Consider the following 20,229-nt stretch of genomic DNA (forward strand, 5'->3'; position numbering starts at 1 on the left):
ACATCGGATATTGCAATTGCCGCCGAAGAGCCGATCCACATACTGTCAAAATCCACTCATAAAATGCCCGACATCATCGGAGAATTACCAGTGGAGTTAAATAGATCACGCATAGTCACGAGAACCAACCCGACGATCAAATGCAATGCACTCACTGACATGCCTCCCGTCAGCACAACGGCCAAGCCACACGGCAAAATAACCTGCACTGCACCCCGCAGCCCCAGACCAAGCCGTTTATTCTCCGTCCTCCATGCTCCAGACTTCAGACTTCAGACTGGGATGCGGGATGCGGGATGCGGGATATGTCTCCGCCCTTCGGCAGGCCTTCTATTCTCGTGTGAGTTGCCTTTTTAGTAAGATTTTGTTTAGCGTTGTCGATCATTATCTCGTGTTCGGTCCCGAATGGGGCAGGTTTTGCGAGGTTTGGGGTCTGGGGATGGTGTTTGTGGATGGGATTAGAAATCGATTTGATGGCAGGATGAGAGGATGACCTGATACTCGTGTTCAAATACTTTCCCCGGAGTGAATCGACGGGGTTGTAAGTTTGTGCTCCAGCACAGAAAGGTTATGCTCAAGGTCATCATGGTATGAAAAAGCCGTTTCATACTCACAGTTTGTCTCGTAAGTACAGCCATTCTCGAAATCGGCTTGACCAGGACACACTGAGACTCTCTCTCCTGGCCCCACCACCAAGGCCTTAGCGCAGATCTTTTATTGAGCGCCGCGTTAAATCGAGGGGCGCAGTAAAATGGACTTTGTATGTTACAGTACCCGGCTACGTAAAATTACAAAATGCGCACGAAAAGTCCGTGAACTTCCATAGTGGATCGCAAATCCGACGAGGCGTGTGCACACATGCCTTGTTTCTGGGATATCCGCCTAGTGGAATTAGTCTCTTTCTCAGCCTATCCGTGGCACCAACTGCGGTGTGCACGATAGGCACCTTCTTTACTGGTCAGACAATTGCGACCGCTATTCGGCAATGCCAGTTCCCCCTAACCTTTCCTAGGCCATTATTTACAATAGAGATTAGAAAATATAACGTGTGAATATTTTGGGATACTGTACTTTCCACATTGTCAGTGACGAATCGGCTTTCTGACTCGAACGTGGAGAAATTATGCTCTGAACCCACTAACTGTAAAGAATGTATCGCAATAACAATGACTCACTTATTTTCTACATTCCTACATGAGGAGGCTTATACACCATTTTTCACCCACGAGGCTTAACCTATCTAATCAATCTTCTATAGCACGCCGGGCCCTGTTTTGATCTGGGCTCAAAGGACTTCTCCTTGCCTGCCAGTGCTCGCTGTTACATCTCCTCTGCCTCCTCTAGCTTCCATTGATCAGAGTAGAGATCTCCTAAACAGAGGTCGTAGCACCTTGAGGCCTGCCACCTTGCGCCCCACATGGCCCATGCGAGCGTGAGTAAAGCTCCCAGTGTCCTTTCATGAACTACAAAAACTGGATATTAGCCTCAAACGTTACTCTTTTGACACGCTACACTACGGAAACCGAAAGCGAAATTACATGAGTCCCATAAGCAAAACCGTGCTAGTAATTCATCGGTGACCCTCATATAATCAGAGCCGCCAGCAAGGCAGGCCGTACGTTGTGTCAGGATGAAAATAACCATGATCGCTGTCTCTTATACACCGCAATGCAGCGTTGTTCGGCCTTTGTTGTCGTCAACAATTGAGGTATCCGTCGCATCAACAAAACGGCGCTGCATAATGAAGCGGTGTCTACCAAGAACCATCGTCACCACGGCGCCACTCTGAGGGCGAAATGTCTTTGATCGTTTGATTCCTATCTGCGTGCATTCTTTTCCTTCAATTCCCATTCCCCCATCTGTTTATTCGCCTGTTCGGCAATGCGCCTGATTTCAGGTGGGAGGGTATTCAGTATATCACGCGAGCCTTCGTCTCGACACACAAGCGAAGGCTCTTTCTTCAATAATTCGGCCACAAGCTCCTTACAGTGAAGGCGCTTTGCTGTCCGCACAGCAGCTTCATAGCCTGAACGGCCCACCGTTTTGATAGAGAAACTCTCTCCAAGCAACTTTTTGGCGACAGAAACAAAATTTCGTCCAAGTTGTTCTCTCCGCCTTGGAGACTGAAATTTTTGGACCTCTGCTCCATTCGTTATCAGGAGGGCAGAGATCTCGGAAAAATTGTTTTGCAGTGAGATCTCAAGAGCATTCGCGCGTCCAAGTTCAGGAATCGGCACTGGCGATGCCTTGTTTATGCTCGCTCCATGGTCAACTAGCAAAGAAACAATACTCGCACAATTCTTCATCACGGCTGAAAGCAGTGGGGTTCTCATTTTGAAAACGAGGGCCTCCATGTTTCTAGAAACCCTTCTACCTGCATATGCCACCATAGCCTCCCTCAAGATGTTGTCATATAATTCCAAGTAAACGCCTTCCCTAGAGCTAGGATTGTAAAGTCCAGCGTGCTCTAGACCTGGCCATGGGCTTTGTTCCGGCGGTTTCCTGTTGCCCACTCGAGCGTTGCCCCCTCGAGCGTACGTCGGGTTGGGAGATGCCCCCTTCTCTAATAGCCGCTTTGTGAGATTGATACTGCCATTTCTTGCTGCAGCCTGCAAGGCAAGGTGAAGATACCCTTGTTTCAATTGTGCAAACTTAGGATTATCGCAATACTTGTTCATCACCAACCAGAAGATTTTCTCCTGACCAAGTATAGCTGCTTGCTCGAGAACGTACTCGAAAGCAGAACTAAATGCGGATTCGTCGGCGGCCAGATTAGTTATTACTTCCTCAAAGCCAAGAGATGGAACAGACGTAACAGCCCAGTGAAAACATTGGCGGTAAAGATGGTCTTCACCCTCGAAATTGTCAATCCCCTCTCGAGGTTTCACTAGCAATTGAATAATGCCAGCGTTACCATTCGCAGCCGCGATCATGACAGCGAGGCCGTGAATACCCGTTCTTTCTTGAATAAAGCCGCGATGTAGAAGGACTTGAATCATTTCCTTATGGCCCCCGTGTACGGCCGCAAAGACGGGAGCCAACCGAGACCTGGAGTTCTGTGCGTCTTCAGGCTCCAAGTCCTGGATTAGTACCTCTGCAGGGTACGAATGGCCTAAAAGACATGCAACGACTAGCGAGGTGGGTGGGACTTGAGAACATTTTGCCTTGAAGTGATGCGTTTGATACAAATCAAACCAAAAGCTTGAGCCATCCTGAGCAGCGTTGTATAGGCGAAGTGCTTTCGATTGGATTGTGTGCTCCCGCGGGAACGCTGCATTGAGAAAGTGATCCCCCCAGTGTATTGCAGAATACTTGAAGAGGGCTTGTATTTGGCCACGGTCGCCATAAACAGGAAGCACGTTTTTGGACTCGTAGTCAAGAATTAACAAGCAAGATACGGTAACATGAGCCCATAATGAGCTATATGTCGAACGATGAACAGATTCTTTCCAATGCTTTGTAAGATTTTCCCCCGCGATGACTTTATTCATGGCAAACGGCCGTGAAACGACCTCAACTTCTGGGTTCCGCGCAAGCAAAAAGTCCTTTGCTGTCTGATGAATGAGACAAATCTTGTCGTCCACAACGGTAACAAAAAAGCCACAGAGGTTTCGAATCCTTGTGGTAAAACGGTCTCGATCGAGGAAATCGTTGCCAAGATCGTAATCAGAAGCGCCATCTAGACTTTCTTGTGCCAGATTGAAGGCCACGTCCATCTCTTTCACGGTCATCGGTCGTTTAGCACCAACAACAAGATGTAGCAAGAGCAGAGCGTCACGGCGACCGCGGAAACTGTCCGTGTGTCTATCTAGGAGTTTTTCGTATGCTGCATCGACACTCATAGGTATATGGTCGAGATCTCGAATGTTGAACCTATCCCCACTCTCGATTCCATACTGTAGGTCCTCCATGAGCAGATTAACCCAAAGGTATGTGCGGTTTTCCATAGCGAGAGCTCTTGACTCAATTATATCCTTTATTTTCTTTGGAAGCCCCAGATTTTCTGCCAAGGCATTCATCTTCCACTTGATGACAATATCAATTTCGCGTTTGATTTTCTCGCATTCCTTTTCCCCTGCTAGTCGGATCGCGGGCTGTTCCGTTGAAGTTTTAAGTCCATTTTCAATCTCCAAATAAGGGCGACTTGTCAAAAGGATCTTCAAATGTGTTTTTCGAGAAGGGGTCTGCAGGGATTGTGCATAGAATTGGCTCAAGTAAGAAATAACTTGCTGTCTTCCTTTTGATGAGCATTCATCAAGAGCATCCAAGACGCACACAACATTCCCAGCTTGAGGATCGGTTGCTGCTGTGACAAAAAGTGACCAAAGTGCATCTGGTTCATTTTTCAATGATCCTTTTCTCTTCTCCCATATAGATATAGCGTGAGCTAAGAGATGTGGCGCCTGGATCAACAATTGATGTACGAGGCAGCACAGCGCCCCAGATATGTCCTCTTGGTGTTCATTATCTTTAAAAAAGAAATAACAAACTGAGAAAGTCCTTGGAAGCTCTTCGTCTACGAGAGCTTTGGCAAGCACAGATTTCCCGCATCCAGGATCTGCAGAGATCCAAAGCAGATCGTCTCGCTGACGAGATAGCCAATCACGGTACTGAGGGTGTTCAAATACCCAGCCGCAAGATCCTCTCACTCGATCTGGGTTGATATTTTTGTACGTCAAATACGGCAGAACATCAAAATACTGTCGACAATTGTTCCGCTGATCATTCTCATATCTAGTGTTCGCTTCTTGGGCGATTCTCTCGGTTGCTGCTATTTGTTGGGAAGCTAGATCCTGTAGAATGGGATCTTCAGCACTTGTTAGGCAATCCGTTGACAATTCGCAGCAGGCTCTGATGTGTAGTAACGTACCTGATACATGAACAATCGGCTGTTCTCTCTGTACTGACACTGGGGCAATGTATCCAAGGATACTTTTTGCACAGGCTGCTGCGACAGCAGCCGCATATCGCTGCCATCGATCATTCTTGTGCGAGTCCGAATAATCGCTGATTCCGCGGATGACGAGGCAGGGGAAATTTATTAGGCCCGCCGCCTCCATTTCAAAACACATGACGCCAAGCTCCTCTCGCAGACGATCTCTGAGTATAGCATCCTTTATCACAACATTACTCGAACCAATAGTTCCACAGAATACCCTCGGCTCAAGTAATTCCCTTTCTTGTCGTGATATCTGCTTAGATATGTCACAGGGTACACATGTTGCTGCAGATGCTGGATGAACATATTTCGGGTGGTAAAGAACGTCGTTCTCTGTTCCGGGGTTTCCAAATCGTTTTCTCATGCCCGGTCGCTTTTTGAACATGTTAGACAAATGAAGGGGAATGGTACACTCTCCAAGCTCTCGAGCAGTCTCCAGTCTAGCGAGAGCTGTGAGCAAGGAGAATGGCGGTGCAGGCAAGCTGCCCTTGCGGATAAGCCCTTCAGATTGGGTCATTTTCCCGTAGTCCAGCTGTATAAGACCCCCGTTGGTTCCTGTTGGCTTGCCGATGACCACATCGCCAAGACGGATATCCTGATCCTCTGAATCAGGAATAGGGGCTGCGCCTCCAATGCCGACCACCAGTCCAAATCTAAGCGCTTTGAATGTCCGCAGCATATCTTTTGCAACGACGGCCGCGGAGGAGGTGCCAACTATTCCTGCGGGGAGACTTGCTATAACCACATTATGATGGTGAAGTCGACCAAGTCTGTATGAATTGTGGTCATTCGGGTCTTGTTCAACCATATGACCTGCTTCTTCGTCAAGCATGGCGATGGCAGCTGCTGCCTCATGGGGTAGGGCGCAAATAATGCCCACCGTATAATGCTCCTGCTCCATTCTGAAAGCCTCAGCTGGGTTGGTTTCGGTTGGGAGGGGTTGGGAGAACGAGGACACAGCCTCGTATCCCCGCTCTCTTTATCAGACACTAGTATCATCTAAGGTAGTGGCGGGGAAGATCGGCATCTTTCAAACACTCAGAGTATAATATGTCTCACTTCTATCACATGACTCTGTCACTTCTCAGGTACCTCTGAGGACTTCTAAACGCCATCAAAATGACGAGTATGAGGTAATTGCATAATTTGCAGAGATCCACTCTAGGTTTCTAAGGAATTCCACTGAATTATGTAACCGGGTACTGTAACATACAAAGTCCGTTTTACTGCGCCCCTCGATTTAACGCGGCACTCAATAAAAGATCTGCGCTAAGGCCTTGGCGGTGGGGCCAGGAAAGAGAGTCTCAGTATGTCCTGGTCAAGCCGATTTCGAGAATGGCTGTAGCTTTATGTGAGAATGTTTTCCTTCTCTTAAGCATACATCACTGGACATGAATCTTTGACATCCAGAGAAGATTATGTGGGCACGTAATATCAATATTTTCACTCTTTGCAAGACATTGTCCATCAGTACCGCAACATCCCAAACCATGTAATCTTGGCTGGCAGATTGGGCACACAACCTTAAAGGGAACAGCTACGCCATTTCTATCAAAAGGGAAAGCTGTAGTATCTATCTGGTCTAGTAAGTGTCGTCAATCTGCTGAGCCTTAAAATATTTGCGGTAATCCTGTCCTCTCCACAGGCGTATCCTAGTCCTACTGTCTTAATAGTCTCATTTATAATTGGGTAGACGAGAAACGGCGCTTGTTGCAGCTAACAGCCTGCCAAGAAGGCTTTGGACTTTCCAAAAGCACACGGTATTAAATACTCAATTTATCAATAACTAACAGCATAAATAACGCGGATGTCTGGTAGGGAGCTAAGATTTAACCTCAAAACCTGCCTCATCATGCAAGTGTATCTGGAGATCAGCTGGAGATGTAGCAATGCCATACTTATAAGGCAACCTAGGCCAGCATATTGCCTGGGCGCTTCTCGCCACTTAATCGGCCAAGTGATTTGGCGCGATTTCCGCTCAACGCCGTATGGATTGTGGCCTGAGGACGCGACGGCCAGTACATTCTTGGCAGAGACACGTATTCCCTAGTGGTTTTCAATATAGTTCCAGGGCCCTGTTAGTGTTTTTGCTATTTATGTTAGATGGTTATGCTTTGTCGAAGACCAGATCAAAATATTAGTCAAAGTAACCAAGATCCGATGATCTAATCAGCGGCATCCATGAGGCTCTGCGCGGCAAAGATACTTTGAGCTTTGCCAATAGGACACTTCCAGGAAGCTCTGCTTATGCATAGGTCCGGTTTGAGACTAAATTACCTAGGCATGCGATTCTGCTCTCTTCTCCCGAATTCATCATCGTGATTATCTTTGGCCCGTCTGGAAAATGGTCAACTGGATGCCCCAAGTCACCTACAATATATGTGGAAGGTAGCGGCCGGGGGGTACCCCTAGGTGGATACCTGTACGTTAGTCCATTCAGAACCCTTCTGATACATCCTAGTTAGTAGTTAGAATTGAAAAAAAGGCTATGAAAATATGAAAAATGCAAGAATTGTCTTGCAAGTCTTCGTCAACTGATGCTTCACGACTTCAACTATACCCCGACAATAGCACATGAGAGACCAATTAGCTTTAGTACGGTAGGAACGAGACGGCTGTGAATTGTGGGATTCCTTTAACGAACTTCCGGCTATGAGACGAATTCTCAGACAGATAAAGTGATGTATATAGAAACCCGACTTGCTACATTTCACATGGCTTCCTTCTGGGTTCCTTTCTGATCAAATACGATAGCCAATTATCCAAAGCGGTCCGGTATTTTGAACAACAGGACTCCAATCATGTCCAAAATAAGCTATCAACCCCTTATCACTCTAGTGGCAAACCTCAGAGCAAGTACAAAATCAAAGTGGTATATAACGGATACCAGAGTGCCAAATCTTGGGAGCTTATAGCTCCAATAGAAGAACCCTTGACTCTAGAAGCAACTACCCAACACCACAACCCAAACAAGAGAATTTCCCGCTATATTCAGCAAAATACCATTCATAACACATACTTCAATTAATCTCATCCCAAACACCCACAAGATCTACATTGTGAACGCCACCATCTCACCTCGAACGCCTGGTCTAACCCCGCTGACGCGGCCGTACCGAGTAGTCGTCAGCGCCGGCGCCACTAGTTCTTCGCGAAAGCAATGCAGACCTTAGATGACACTAATGAAATTTCTGATTAGATGCATTATTCCATGTCTCAACAAGATAGATGAAATAGTACAAGGATATCTATAGATCCAGCGGTAGCACGTACCATAGCCATCGCGGCCTTATAGTAGTCATCCAGCGGCACCACAAATCTACGAATCGACCATTGACTCAAGCCACCACACAAAACAGTATGTGTATGGCTCTTCCTAATCTATATCCGTGCTAGCCCATAATGCTTAAATGCAGATCCCATCCCAAGCCCGCGGCGTTATATCGCAAGCCCACATGCACACACCCCGGACTTTGACGCTCTTGCGTGCAGGTGGCAGCATAGAAACGAGCAACCCAATTCTAAGTTGACCGCAATTCCATTGTTTCCAAGTGCCAGAAGCGTAATTCGAGATTGTCGCTCTGTAGTATTAAGATTTGCGTTCACTGGATACTAGGTAGAGAAGGATGCCCGCGCTAGCCTGGGTGTGATTCTACAGGATTTCTCCTGACATCACTTCACCACTACCCCTGTATATCACGAGGTCCTATACTCAGAAAACTCCCGCCTATCACCAGCGGGTAAGCACATGCGTATTCACAGCATAACGGGCCTGGTCATCACCGGCGATAGCCAGCCGGTCTCTGGTTGTCGCTAATTCTCATCTCGAGGCAAGTCTCTATAGAGTCAGCACATTGTGCGACCCATCTCCACAAGTAACTCAAGATCGACACGGCAGAAACAGAAAATTCTTTCAAGATATTATGCAGTATGTACATTGTCTTTCGACCAGATGCGAAGCATCAGGTTAAAAATGGGTAGCATGATATAGCCAGGTAAAAAGAAGCGGTAGAGTAATATTACACGAAGTCAAAGACAAAACCACAGAGTTGAGAACGAGGTAAGGCGTGAAAACGAAGGGAGATCAAAGTCCCGACAATATCTGGAGGATTTCAAAGATCTCAATAGTCCAGTAGAAAGTAATAATGAGACAGAGACAAGGACAGTAAACAAGATCCCAAAAACGCTGCTGGGTATGATATGCGTAGAAACGATCATGGCCTGACCTGGTTGTATATACCTATACCCCACCACTCAAGTCGCCCCTCCGGAAATTTTGCATCCGGACCATGCTTCGTTCAGGTAATGTTGCAATAGAGTGCTTTTTCCGACCCCGGAAAACCTTCACCTGGAAGAACGAGGCGGGGGCGAAAGAGGAAAGAAACCAGAAAAGTGTAAATGCTGATGCAACGCTGCTAATCATGCAAGATAAAAAGAAAAGACGAGCTTGAAAAAAAGCCTCGAGAATGCTGTATGTATGGCATTCGTGAAAGAAGATCATTCAGCATGGGAGCGTAGGTGGATTTCTTCCACGGGTACGCCCTCTTCGGAGGGGATGTGTTGGTATGAGCGCATCTTGCGGCGCTTAAACATGCGCCAGAGACAGGTTACTAGACCACCGACGGTGCAGGCGAGGAGAATGAAGATGAGCAGACCTCCTACGCCGCGGATCACTTCGTAAGCCTTGTAGACTGCCTTGGCGACTTCCTTGGCATCGGCGTAGGTCGAAGAGTGATCATTGACCATGTCGGTCATACCATTAGTGGTATCGACGCTGTCGTAGGAGGACGAGACCGAAGAACTGCCCTTGTTGACAGCCGAGAGGATGGCCGGATCGTCGGGCTTGGGACCTGTAGACGAGCCCACAAAGCCCACAGCCTTCCAGTTCTTCGGAATCTCACTTCGGGTGACCCGCGAAGTACCCATAACCCTTCCTTCCCTGTCAATGGCCTCGGCAGTGATCCAATCCATGTAGCCGTCGACAATATACATGGTCTCAAAGTCGGTCTTGTTAGCGTGGCCGATGAGCACGGGCGAACTGCGGTCATATGCCTGTGCGTAGAATTTCCACCCGACGACGTCGGTCGCGCCGTTCCAGCTGACGTGGATCAGCGTAGTTGTGTCCACGTTGGTGGTACCGTACACCGAAGCCACGAGATCGGGTGACGTGCTCGGACGGCCAATGAACTCGGCCTTGTAGGCGCGGTAGGTAGAGTAACGCTCAGACACGAAGCGGGCGGTCATCAGCAAGTCACCGTTTGGCGCATGCTCGCTCTGGTAGCCGCGCTCACTCCAGCCGACGAAGACATTATCGTTAGGAAGCAGCTGAACGTTACCGCGGAGGCGGGTCAGACCGCTATCGGGACGGTTGATGCGCTTGATCACCTTGGCAGTCATGGCGATGGTATCCACCTCGACGAACAGGGCGGCGGAGACGGCCTCGTCGTTCCCGCCCTCATCGGAGGCATTGTTCAGGAAAGACACGACGTGGTGAGTGCCGTTGGACGAGAGCCATTTCACATCATGCTGCTTGGAAAAGGTAAAGTCGAGGGCAAAGTCAGACTCCAGACCACCGAGGCGCCACATGATATGGCCATCCTCGCCCGAGATACAGTAAAGGGTGTTGGTGAAGCGCAAAGAGATGATATAGTCGCCGGCTTCGTTCTTGTCGACCGAATTGATGTGCACATAGTCCCAGCCAGGGAATTTGGACGGCGAGTTCCCGGCATTGACTACGTTAGACTCATGCAGGGCAACCTTATCGAAGGAATCCCATTCCACCAAGACCTCGCTTGTTTCCGTGTCCAGTTCCACAAAGCCACCCGCCATAATCCAACTCTGCTCCGTCGGGCGTCCGAAATCCGCCAAATTGACCTCACGTGGGCGGTACGTGCACGCCAGGGCCGTCTTCCCGCCCGGCAGGACATTAAATTCGTGCATGTTGAAGTCGTGCAGGTCATTCAAGACACCGACTTGTCTCTCCGTATTATACGTCTTATCCACGATCATGCCCCAACCCTTGTTGGACTCGTCGATTGCCCAGGACACGATGAACGAAAGGTGCGTGTCTTCGTCGATAGTGGTGACAGGTTTGAAGTCGAAGACGTTTTGGTTATCGTACAATGGTGCACCGGCCCAGATAAGCATCTGTTTCCCCGCAAAAAAAAAAGATCTGAGTCAGACCTTGGCCCCTAAGAGACGAATAGAGAAAATGGAGAAGGGAGATGAAAGTCCATAGGAAAACAACATACACCATCATTATCGTATATATATGGCCCAACTTGGTACTGCTGATATTTTTGTGTGGGTTCTTCCGGCGAAATCTGTCCGTACGGCGCCACGAACCAGTAACCCGGAGCAGCTCGTGTGCGATCGTGATGGGTGACCTCCCATTTCAAGGCGCGCACCTCGGGGAGCTAGCAATGAAAAGATAAAAAAGTTAGCATCAATTCGTGGCTGGGGGTTTGCGCAGTTCACAATCCATTGTCGCTGCTCCGAACGAGGGACGACTCACAGTCACGAAGGACATAAGATCAGCATCATGGCGTTGTGCAACAGCAGTCTGCAGGAACAATAATGATAATGCGCCGGCAAACAGCATGGCGGCTGAAAGAATGGCTGAGAAGACAAGCTTCCCCGGATGAGTAGAACGAAAGAAAGAACGAGGCCGTCAAACGCAACGCAGGGAGGGGGAGGGGGGGGGTAAGAGAGAGAAAAAGAAGGTGCGCAACGCAGAGAAGAAAAGAGGGGAGAATAGAGTAGGATTGGATTCTGAGATCCTAGGCCGCGAACTAGTCAGTATTAGTTCGCGAGTGCGACAACGAGAGAGTGGGCGCCGACGGACAGGCGCTCTTTTTTTCCCTCCTTCAGTCGTCGTCAGACCAGGGGATGTATCGGATCCCAAAAACGAGTGGAGTCCCCTCCGCTCGGGTCACAAGGGCAAGGGAGAAGACGACTCCGCTCGCCAGGAGAGGACTGGGAGGCCTTGGGATAGAGAGAGGGGGGGGGGAATGGCATCCAACAGCTTCAGGGGCGGAGCGAAGCAGACCCAACGAGAGGGCTTGGCATTGTTTCGTACGGTGGAGCCCGCGAGGATTGGGGAACACTACTGGAGACGAAGGAACGAGAGGCGTCGCGTCTGGAAGCGTTCCTCTCCTCCGCCCTTACGGAGTGTGCGCTTCGTATTGAGCGTATCGTTAGCCCAGTCGGGGTTCCAATCGCGTGGTTGGGGCCTGCAGGGGAGCGGCGCATCACTGCCATGCGTCTATCAGTCCTGAGGGAGGAGACGTCGAGTAGCCACATCCAAAATGTCCTCGTCTTGGTGGTCGCACAATAACTCCGTCAAGGTATTTCCATGTGGCTCGGACTCGGTCTCATTTTGCCCAATCGACCAGAAATCCAATCAGACCAGCCACATCCCACCCGACGACGCCCCCAGCGGCCCCGTCAGCAGCTTGCGCACAACCTCTCCAAGGGGACCTCGTGAGTACGTACGTACACTTCCCGGTAGTTTAAAACCCAACTTACACCAAAGTGACCAAACAGCGTTGCCCAGAGCAAGAATTGCCGGGCTTGCCGGGCTCCGATGGGGAGAAAAGGCCCACGGACGCGCAGTGTTTGGCCAACAGCGGACGACGACTGGAGACGGCCAGAGGGATGGCGGTCTTGGCATTTTGCCTCAGGCCAGTAGCGATTGAGAACTTTTCCTTGTGGGAAATGAAGACTCAATCCACACTAAGCTGCACAGATCTCCCCCTGAGATAATTCACGGCGCTGCACAAAATGACTATTATTGTACGGAGTACGGAGTAGTCAGATAGATACTGTAGTTTGATCCTGTCATTTTCCCAATGGCGATCGATGCCTTTCGCAGCACGGTGGACTGCCCGAAGTAAAAACTACACAGTTTATCTTACGGAGAAACATCTACTGTAGTAGTAAGCCAATCTAAATTTTGATCTCGTATACATACGACAGATGATCCCAGACACTACTCTCGGGAGTCGCAACATTAACAATATACGTACCTCGTCAAAGCAGCAATCGACATCGATCTGCGTCCGACTCCACATCATCCCGTTCGGAATTTGCATGCAAACCCAGCGAAACGGTCGGTAGGGCCGAAGAAGACCCCATTTTCTGAATTCTGGGCCTTTTCTAGCGTTTTTACGTGGAGTTGGAGTGTGTTGATCTGCCCATGAATGATCTTTTCCTATGGAGGACAATGGACATACCTCTATACAATCTATGTATGTCCTAGACAAATTCATCCCGCTCAGTGGATACAATATATACGAATATCATTAACTGTATACGAAACCGTCTGTAAATTCCACATACTTATTACGGTCCTTGTGCAGGTCATCCTTTCCAACTTCTATACTTCCGTCCCGCTGTATACGTCTTACCGTCCGGGGGTGACGCGATCGAGCTTATCCACGATTAAGCTTGGCGATGGCATTGCTTAGTTACAATAATGTGGAAAACATGGTGTAAGACAGGAAAGAGGCAATATTATGATAGTCAATGCAAAATCCAATACTGTACAATGCCGATACTCCTAGCATCCTCAGTCACCTCCAGTCTTCTCCCAATGAAGACACAACTCTCTTCCCCTTGTAAAAATCATCATCATCATCCTACAGTATCTACCCCTATTCGCAGCTAAGATCCTATAATCCCAACACCCAGACGAAATCAACTATCCAAAACATCCCCTTCAAACACTGTACCCTTCCCGTCCTCGCCATTCGACGCGTACCCCTTCCAAAAGCGGCCCCGCCCATCTCCACCGCGCCCATAAGCAAACGCGCAACCCAACAGAATAATGTACTGTACTCCGTATGTCCAAATTCTACAGCGAGACACAGTCAACGCGCCCGCGATCGACATGTCAAGACTTGCCATGCACGACGGCGTCAAGAGCCAAGGCGCTACGCAAGGAGGGCGGAAAGGGCTTATGACACGATTCCCTCGTGGGTAGTGTACTGTACAAAAGCCAGCGACGGGCTGGCCCGCGTGCATAGAGACGGGTGTTCGCTACCAGGGCCGAGGTATGCGTAATCGGATTCGGGGCGGAGGAGACGATCTGATCACGGTAGTATGATAACTATCGCGTAGAATCTGCGCGACCGTAGACGGTGGCTAGGTGTGAGTGTTTCGACAGTGACGATAGGGTGTGCTAGACAGACGAGGGTGTCCGTCCTTATGTTGTTGGAGTCGAATGGAGAGCGAATATTGTACTCCAATGCTGACTGCTTGTGAGCCAGTAACGGATCTGCTGGTCAGGGACTTGGATATCCGTGTAATTCATTGCATTGGCGACTTTTCAACAAGGAGCTGGGCGTCTAACAGGGGTGCGCTGCTGGTTCAGTCTGACCCTGACCATGTGTGCGTCTGCTGCGGCATCGGAGCCCGACTTTTTGAGCCTGAAATTCAACATGAAGACAATTATGAAGGCATTTTCTTCTCCGCAAGGATGGCGATGCTTGGGACCAGGATAATCGGTGTTACTGCTGTACAGCGTACTGCGCCCGAGTCCAAATGTCTCGGCGAGTTTGAATGACTCAGAGCGTTCCTCTTAGTGAGGGCTTTGGAAGCCCCATCAAGACACTTATATAAGTCTTTCCATGTAGATGGAGCTAGAATCATGTTCTGTAAAGAACTTAGCGCGTTGTCGAGATATACTTCCAAAAGAGAAGAGAATACCTCTCGGTACCAGACCAGCCACTACGATGGCCTCAGCCACATCTGCAGGGCTTACACTTCCCCTCAAATATCTGTTTACGAGATTCTGACAGCGCCACCTCTGCCAATACTTGAATCGCGATCGGTGTCCTCTCATAGCCCTGAAGATGTCTGGCGATACCTGGCAAGGTATTCGACGACTCCTGTCGTTGATCTTGTGACCACCTACCGCATTCGTGAGCGTTTCGATGAGGCTCAGATCCAACTGTGGAGAGTCAACAATCCAAGCTGGACAGCGAAACTGTCAAGACGCTGGATACTAGCCTTCTGTGTGTGGATAGATTGAGATTCATCCAAGTCCTAAGGCAGAAGCTTTCAGTCTCAGCGATACTCTGAAGATGAACAGACACCGATAGGGAAGGTGGATATACCGACATACCCCAGAGTAAGCATCCGTTGACACATCTTAACGAAAGCTCATCTCATGCCATGAGCTTGTCTTGTCTTCAGCACTGTGAGCAGAATCTTGGGCACCAGACGTGGAAACCCCCCCCCCCAACTGGATACATCTACAGTCTACACTACTTAGCCTAAAGGCATTGACAGAGCCCAGAAAGCGCCGATCAACGGCGCGAGCCTATCAAACCCACATCACCACCCTTATCGGAGGCCAATGCTCGAAGGTTGCAACAATCTCTCGCAACTGATTCAACTCGTCCCCGCAGATCCCCAGCCTCGGCCCCCGAGGGGCAGGATATCCCGTACAAGGGGGTGAAATCTTTTCCCGGACGGAATCAGATACGAGCAGGGCTGAGAATGAGGCCAGCCTTGTGTGCCTCCGTCTCCCTGGGTCTTGCTACAGTACTTCTCTCGAGTCGTCTCGACTCATGGGAATCTGCGCGGTTAGGCCACCATGTTGGCCAATGTTACTGGACTAGCATCCAGGGTCTGCATTGCTATTACTACGTGATCGCAACGATGGTGGTGGCTAGCTGGTACGACTTGTTTTGAGCGGGTTGAACAACCCTTGCTTTGTGGGTGCCCTGTTTCTCTGCGACAATCTACTACTCCCTTCGCGATGGGCCTCACGAATGGGGTGTATGTGGTGTGGTATTCTTCACGTAGTCAGGTTCCACCAACGGGATCTCCTGCTATATACGTGATTTCCCTCGACAATGACCCTACTCATCCCGTCATGGACTCGAACTGATCCGCATGCTGATCGCGACACGATAAATCCCAAAGGCAGGATGATACACTGCAGGGTTTCAATGCCCCTCGCATGCCCAATCCCACTCCGCTACCAGACCGAACCTAGGACAACGCGATCGTGGTGCACAGGCGATGTCGTCCAATTCGAACCAGACCAGCATCATGCGGCAGCGACATTGGCTCAGACACACATTGAGACCCGTCGACACGTATACCGAATTGACCAAGGGAGGCTATTCCGAATGGCCATGACCATGCCGTGTCCCAGGGGGAAGAGACTGCAGTCACTCGACATGACACATTGCCATTGCAGGCGTTCATCGCGGGCTTGGCAAGGGTGAGATTTCACGGCAGAATCCAGCGTGTGCGTGTCCCGTATGCACGTCAAATCTTTGCTGTTACAGGTTTCGTCTGCCCCGACCTGACCGAAAGGCCATCCCGAGTGGTCCGTGGTTGCAGTGCAATAATGCAACCGCTATCACATACAACCCGATCAGGGAAGTGGCCCGCATGGCAGGAGAAACCGCACAAAAAGAAAAGCTACCTGGATCAGTACAGTACTACTACCCGACTGAACTAACTCAACGAACTAAGGAATCAAAAAGTGCCCAAGATTATCTTTCCAAGGGGGGGTTCCATGATCGCCGAAAAGGTGATGTTTCAGGTCCTCCTCTGGTTTAGTGTGATCGTGGGATGTACGGGCAGGTATACACTCTAATTCATCATGTTGGTGTACGATTATACATTTAATATTATTGTATCAGACCTGACGTCTGGATAAATGAATAATGATTCCACGGTGGGTGAACCAGCATCTGGAAGGAATAATGGCGTCCACGAGGGTGTTTTGTAGTTGGGGGACGAGGTTCCACACGAGTGTAACCGTCCCGACCAGTTGGGCCGACTACCACCGTTGCACTCAAGGGGGCCATCGAGCATGTATTGGGCATACCACACACTTCTTGGGAATGTCGCAACTTAGGGGAGGGGGCACGCGTACACAAACTACCGTTTGAATCTTTGGATGGATGGAGAGCGGTTGTGTAAAATATTATGAGACGGATAATGACTTTCTTGCAGGAAGATGAAAAAGTCTCGAAGAAGAGAGAAAGCACTGGATCCACGGCCATGAACTATTTCTCTCCATCGAATTTAAGGTACCGCGTTAAACTACGAGCCGCAAGGCGCCCGTAGCCCCAATACGACGATAGCTCGCCTGGGGATAATCCTGTAATTGAATTACTCCCCCCCCCCCAAAAACACCCTCAACATCACTCTACACTCTGTGAATCTGCCCCAAATCATCACTCAGCCTAAAAATACCATACCATACCATACACCGCCTTCCCACCCCCCAGTGCATTGCGACACCGCAAGGGCTTCACAGTTGCACCGTAACACTGGCAGTGGCCAGGAATGGGCCAATGTTGATCCATGCTTCCATCAACTCAACCTCACGCCGCTCTTTTCTGGCTTTCTCCGGTGGACCTGCTCTCTTCCTTTCACTCTCTCTTACTACTACGCTCTTGCTCTTGGGGTCCTGGGGGGCTAGTCCAAACCAAACACTCCCTTCTTCTAGTCCTCCTCCTACTACTACCACCACTACTACCTCTGCTACACTACGCCCTCCGATCCACCTCCAACACTACCTCCGTGGGAGTGTCACCTTACAGGACCTTGCCTACCTCTTTTTATAACTTCCCCCCGCCGAAACACTCTTCCCCTTTCAGTCGATTATTCACGAATGCTTCTCCCCGCAAAGATCCTCTCTGCATCGCTCATGTCGCCGCTTTAAACAATCTCCCTCCCTCCAATCCTATCCCTCGATCCATCTCATCTGCGATCGACCATCCCTCGCCGACCCCTTCAGCTCTCTCTGGGGGTTCTCTGTCCCTTTCTCTTCCTCTCCTCCCTCCCTCTATCACGGCTTCGACTTTCCCTTCGTCTCACTCACTCACACATCCTCTTCGAACCCGACCATGTCGGCCCCGCTCGTCAAGGTCTTGCATCGCCTGCAGGAGTTCTTCCATAACGTCGTATCCGCCCTCGAAGCCATGATCCTCTTCCCCTCGCTGTTCCGCGGCCTCTCACGCCGGAAGCGCAAGCCCTTCCTGGGCGCCCACTGGCGCCGTCGCACATTGGACAACTTCGCCGACGAGATCGATACCCTCTTCACCACGCCGCTATCTACACCAAAGATGCTCGACATGTCGGAGAAGATCCGCGTGCAGTTCCGGGACTGCTTACAGAATAGCCCGATCTGCATGCTGCCCTCGTACAACCACGCATTGCCCACGGGTGCCGAGACGGGCACTTTCCTGGCGCTGGATGTGGGAGGTTCGACGTTCCGGGTTGCGCTGATTGAGCTGCATGGGCGGGATGCCGAGATGCGCATTGTCAAGGTGGCGTCGTCGTACATTGATAATAGTGTCAAGTTGTTGGAGGGTACGCAATTCTTCGACTGGATGGCTGGACATATTGAGAATATGTTGAAGGACGTGGGTTCGGACTATGGCCGCGGTGAGGTCGCGCTGCCGATGGGATTGTCGTGGTCTTTCCCTATTGATCAGACTTCCCTGGGGAGCGGGTTGATGATTCATATGGGCAAGGGTTTCCATTGCTCGAACGGCACTGTCGGGCAAGAGCTGGGTGATCTGCTGATTCAGTCCTGTCGCAAGCGTGATCTCAACGTTGCGATGGCGGCGATTGTGAATGACAGCTCGGCGGCTCTGCTGTCGCGTGCCTATGTCGACCCGAAGACCCGTATGTCCCTGATCCTGGGAACCGGTACCAACATGGCCATTCACTTCCCCGTGCGCGAGATTGGTCGGAGCAAATTCGGCGTGCGTCCTGAGGGTTGGTTCGACTACGCCAAGCATGTTATTGTCAACAGTGAGATGAGTATGTTCGGTGGTGGTGTCCTCCCAATGACTCGGTGGGACGACGTTCTGAACCGCACGCATTTGCGCCCGGACTACCAGCCTCTCGAATACATGATTACCGGTCGGTATCTGGGAGAGATTGTGCGTCTGATCGTTGTGGAAGCTGTAGAGACAGCCGGTCTTTTCGGCGGCGACCTCCCGCACTCCATGCGCGAGCCCTACTCCTTCGACACCAGCATTGTTGCCTTCATGGAAGAGGACTCGTCCGCCTCAATGTCCTCATCCGCTGCCCTCTTGCAAAAGCAACACACCTTCCCTAGCTTCCCTCCCGTCGAGGACCTGCGTTTCCTCCGACGCGTCTGCCAGGTCGTCTCCCGCCGTGCAGCTGCTTACCTTGCCACTGCCATTCACAGCATGTGGTGCCTAAGCAATGAAGTTGAGTTCTCAGCTACCTCCGTTTCCGACAACTTGGTCAAGGAGTCCCCCGAGGTTACCGTTGTCGAGAGTGACGAGTCGGCCAAGAACCTGTCCATTGCCTGTGACGGCACCGTCATCAACAAGTACCCCGGCTTCCGCGATACCTGCCAAGGCTACTTGGATCAGCTTTCTGAGCAGTCTCACCGCACTGTGGGCTCAGCGATTCGCCTCGACCCCGCACCGGAGAGCGCTATTCTCGGTGCCGCAGTGGCTGTGGCCGTCGCAGTGGCAGACAAGTCTGAGCAGCGGTCATAAGTGCCTGATGCCAGCCTGAATGCCTGATTTATGCATACCTCCACCAGACATAGACATCCTCTCTTCCATTATCTCCCCATCTTCAACCTCAACCTCAACCCCCCTCGTCCTCGTCCTCATCATCCTCCCTATCTCATTGTGAATTTCTTCCTTCCTCTCCATCGGTCATCGGCGCATGATCCACGAGTCCGGCCTTAAACAGCACACTCTGTTTCCCGCCTCGTTTTACTTTACTTTCCCTTCAATGCATTTGCCAGGTGTTTGTTTCTAGCATGGGTACACAGATATGGTTTTTTTTTCTTCTTTCTGCACCGGTTCACTCTTCATCCTCATCCACATCTATGTTATTCTTCCATGATGTTCTCGGGCTGGGCGGAGTTCAGGTTCGGGTTCGGGGGTTTCTGTTTTCTTTTTTTTTTCTCTTCCTATGCGTATGGTGTGGTGTGGTGTGGTTTGTCAGTTTCTTAGGGATTTTATTCCATTTCATCCTTTTCCATTCCATTACCATTTCCATTTCTCTCTCGTCATCAGGGCATTTTTTCGGTCTTGTGGATGTTCTGGAATTTCTTAATCCTGTTTTTATCTTGCATTTTAGGCCCGTTGGGTATGTGGTGGAATATTCCCCGGAAATTATTGAGTTTTATTTTCTCGGTGCTTTTGAAAGGTCGAACTTGAGGCCTCGTGGAGATGTAGTTGTTGTTAGATTGGGATGGGGATGAGGAAATTGGCTTAGCTTAGCTTGTTCAGGGTTTGTAAGACTGCTACAGGGTATACAGT

General features: G+C 50.1%; 5 protein-coding genes across 5 annotated transcripts; 2 read left to right on the forward strand and 3 right to left on the reverse strand.

The window, feature by feature from the left end:
• Positions 1-1,817: 1,817 nt before the first annotated feature.
• On the reverse strand, positions 1,818-3,947 carry N7458_006272 (uncharacterized protein; the record flags this gene model as incomplete). The annotated part of the gene is made up of 1 exon (XM_056909654.1): positions 1,818-3,947. The coding sequence occupies one exon, from the start codon at positions 3,945-3,947 to the stop codon at positions 1,818-1,820; it is 2,130 nt and encodes a 709-aa protein (XP_056765358.1).
• Positions 3,948-4,734: 787 nt separating this feature from the next.
• On the reverse strand, positions 4,735-5,840 carry N7458_006273 (5'-methylthioadenosine/S-adenosylhomocysteine nucleosidase family protein; the record flags this gene model as incomplete). Its single annotated transcript, XM_056909655.1, has 2 exons — positions 4,735-4,793; positions 4,871-5,840. 2 exons carry the CDS (start codon positions 5,838-5,840, stop codon positions 4,735-4,737), a joined length of 1,029 nt encoding a protein of 342 aa, XP_056765359.1.
• A 3,596-nt stretch (positions 5,841-9,436) lies between these two features.
• N7458_006274 (uncharacterized protein) lies at positions 9,437-11,540 on the reverse strand (the record flags this gene model as incomplete). The annotated part of the gene is made up of 3 exons (XM_056909656.1): positions 9,437-11,086; positions 11,191-11,355; positions 11,454-11,540. 3 exons carry the CDS (start codon positions 11,538-11,540, stop codon positions 9,437-9,439), a joined length of 1,902 nt encoding a protein of 633 aa, XP_056765360.1.
• Positions 11,541-12,246: 706 nt separating this feature from the next.
• Positions 12,247-12,636, forward strand: N7458_006275 (uncharacterized protein; the record flags this gene model as incomplete). The annotated part of the gene is made up of 2 exons (XM_056909657.1): positions 12,247-12,421; positions 12,485-12,636. The coding sequence occupies 2 exons, from the start codon at positions 12,247-12,249 to the stop codon at positions 12,634-12,636; spliced, it is 327 nt and encodes a 108-aa protein (XP_056765361.1).
• A 5,181-nt stretch (positions 12,637-17,817) lies between these two features.
• On the forward strand, positions 17,818-19,452 carry N7458_006276 (putative hexokinase; the record flags this gene model as incomplete). The annotated part of the gene is made up of 1 exon (XM_056909658.1): positions 17,818-19,452. One exon carries the CDS (start codon positions 17,818-17,820, stop codon positions 19,450-19,452), a length of 1,635 nt encoding a protein of 544 aa, XP_056765362.1.
• Between the last annotated feature and the right edge of the window lie 777 nt (positions 19,453-20,229).

The sequence above is a fragment of the Penicillium daleae genome (assembly GCF_028827525.1).
Source record: "Penicillium daleae strain IBT 16125 chromosome Unknown utg000006l_segment0_segment0, whole genome shotgun sequence".
Taxonomy (NCBI): domain Eukaryota; kingdom Fungi; phylum Ascomycota; class Eurotiomycetes; order Eurotiales; family Aspergillaceae; genus Penicillium; species Penicillium daleae.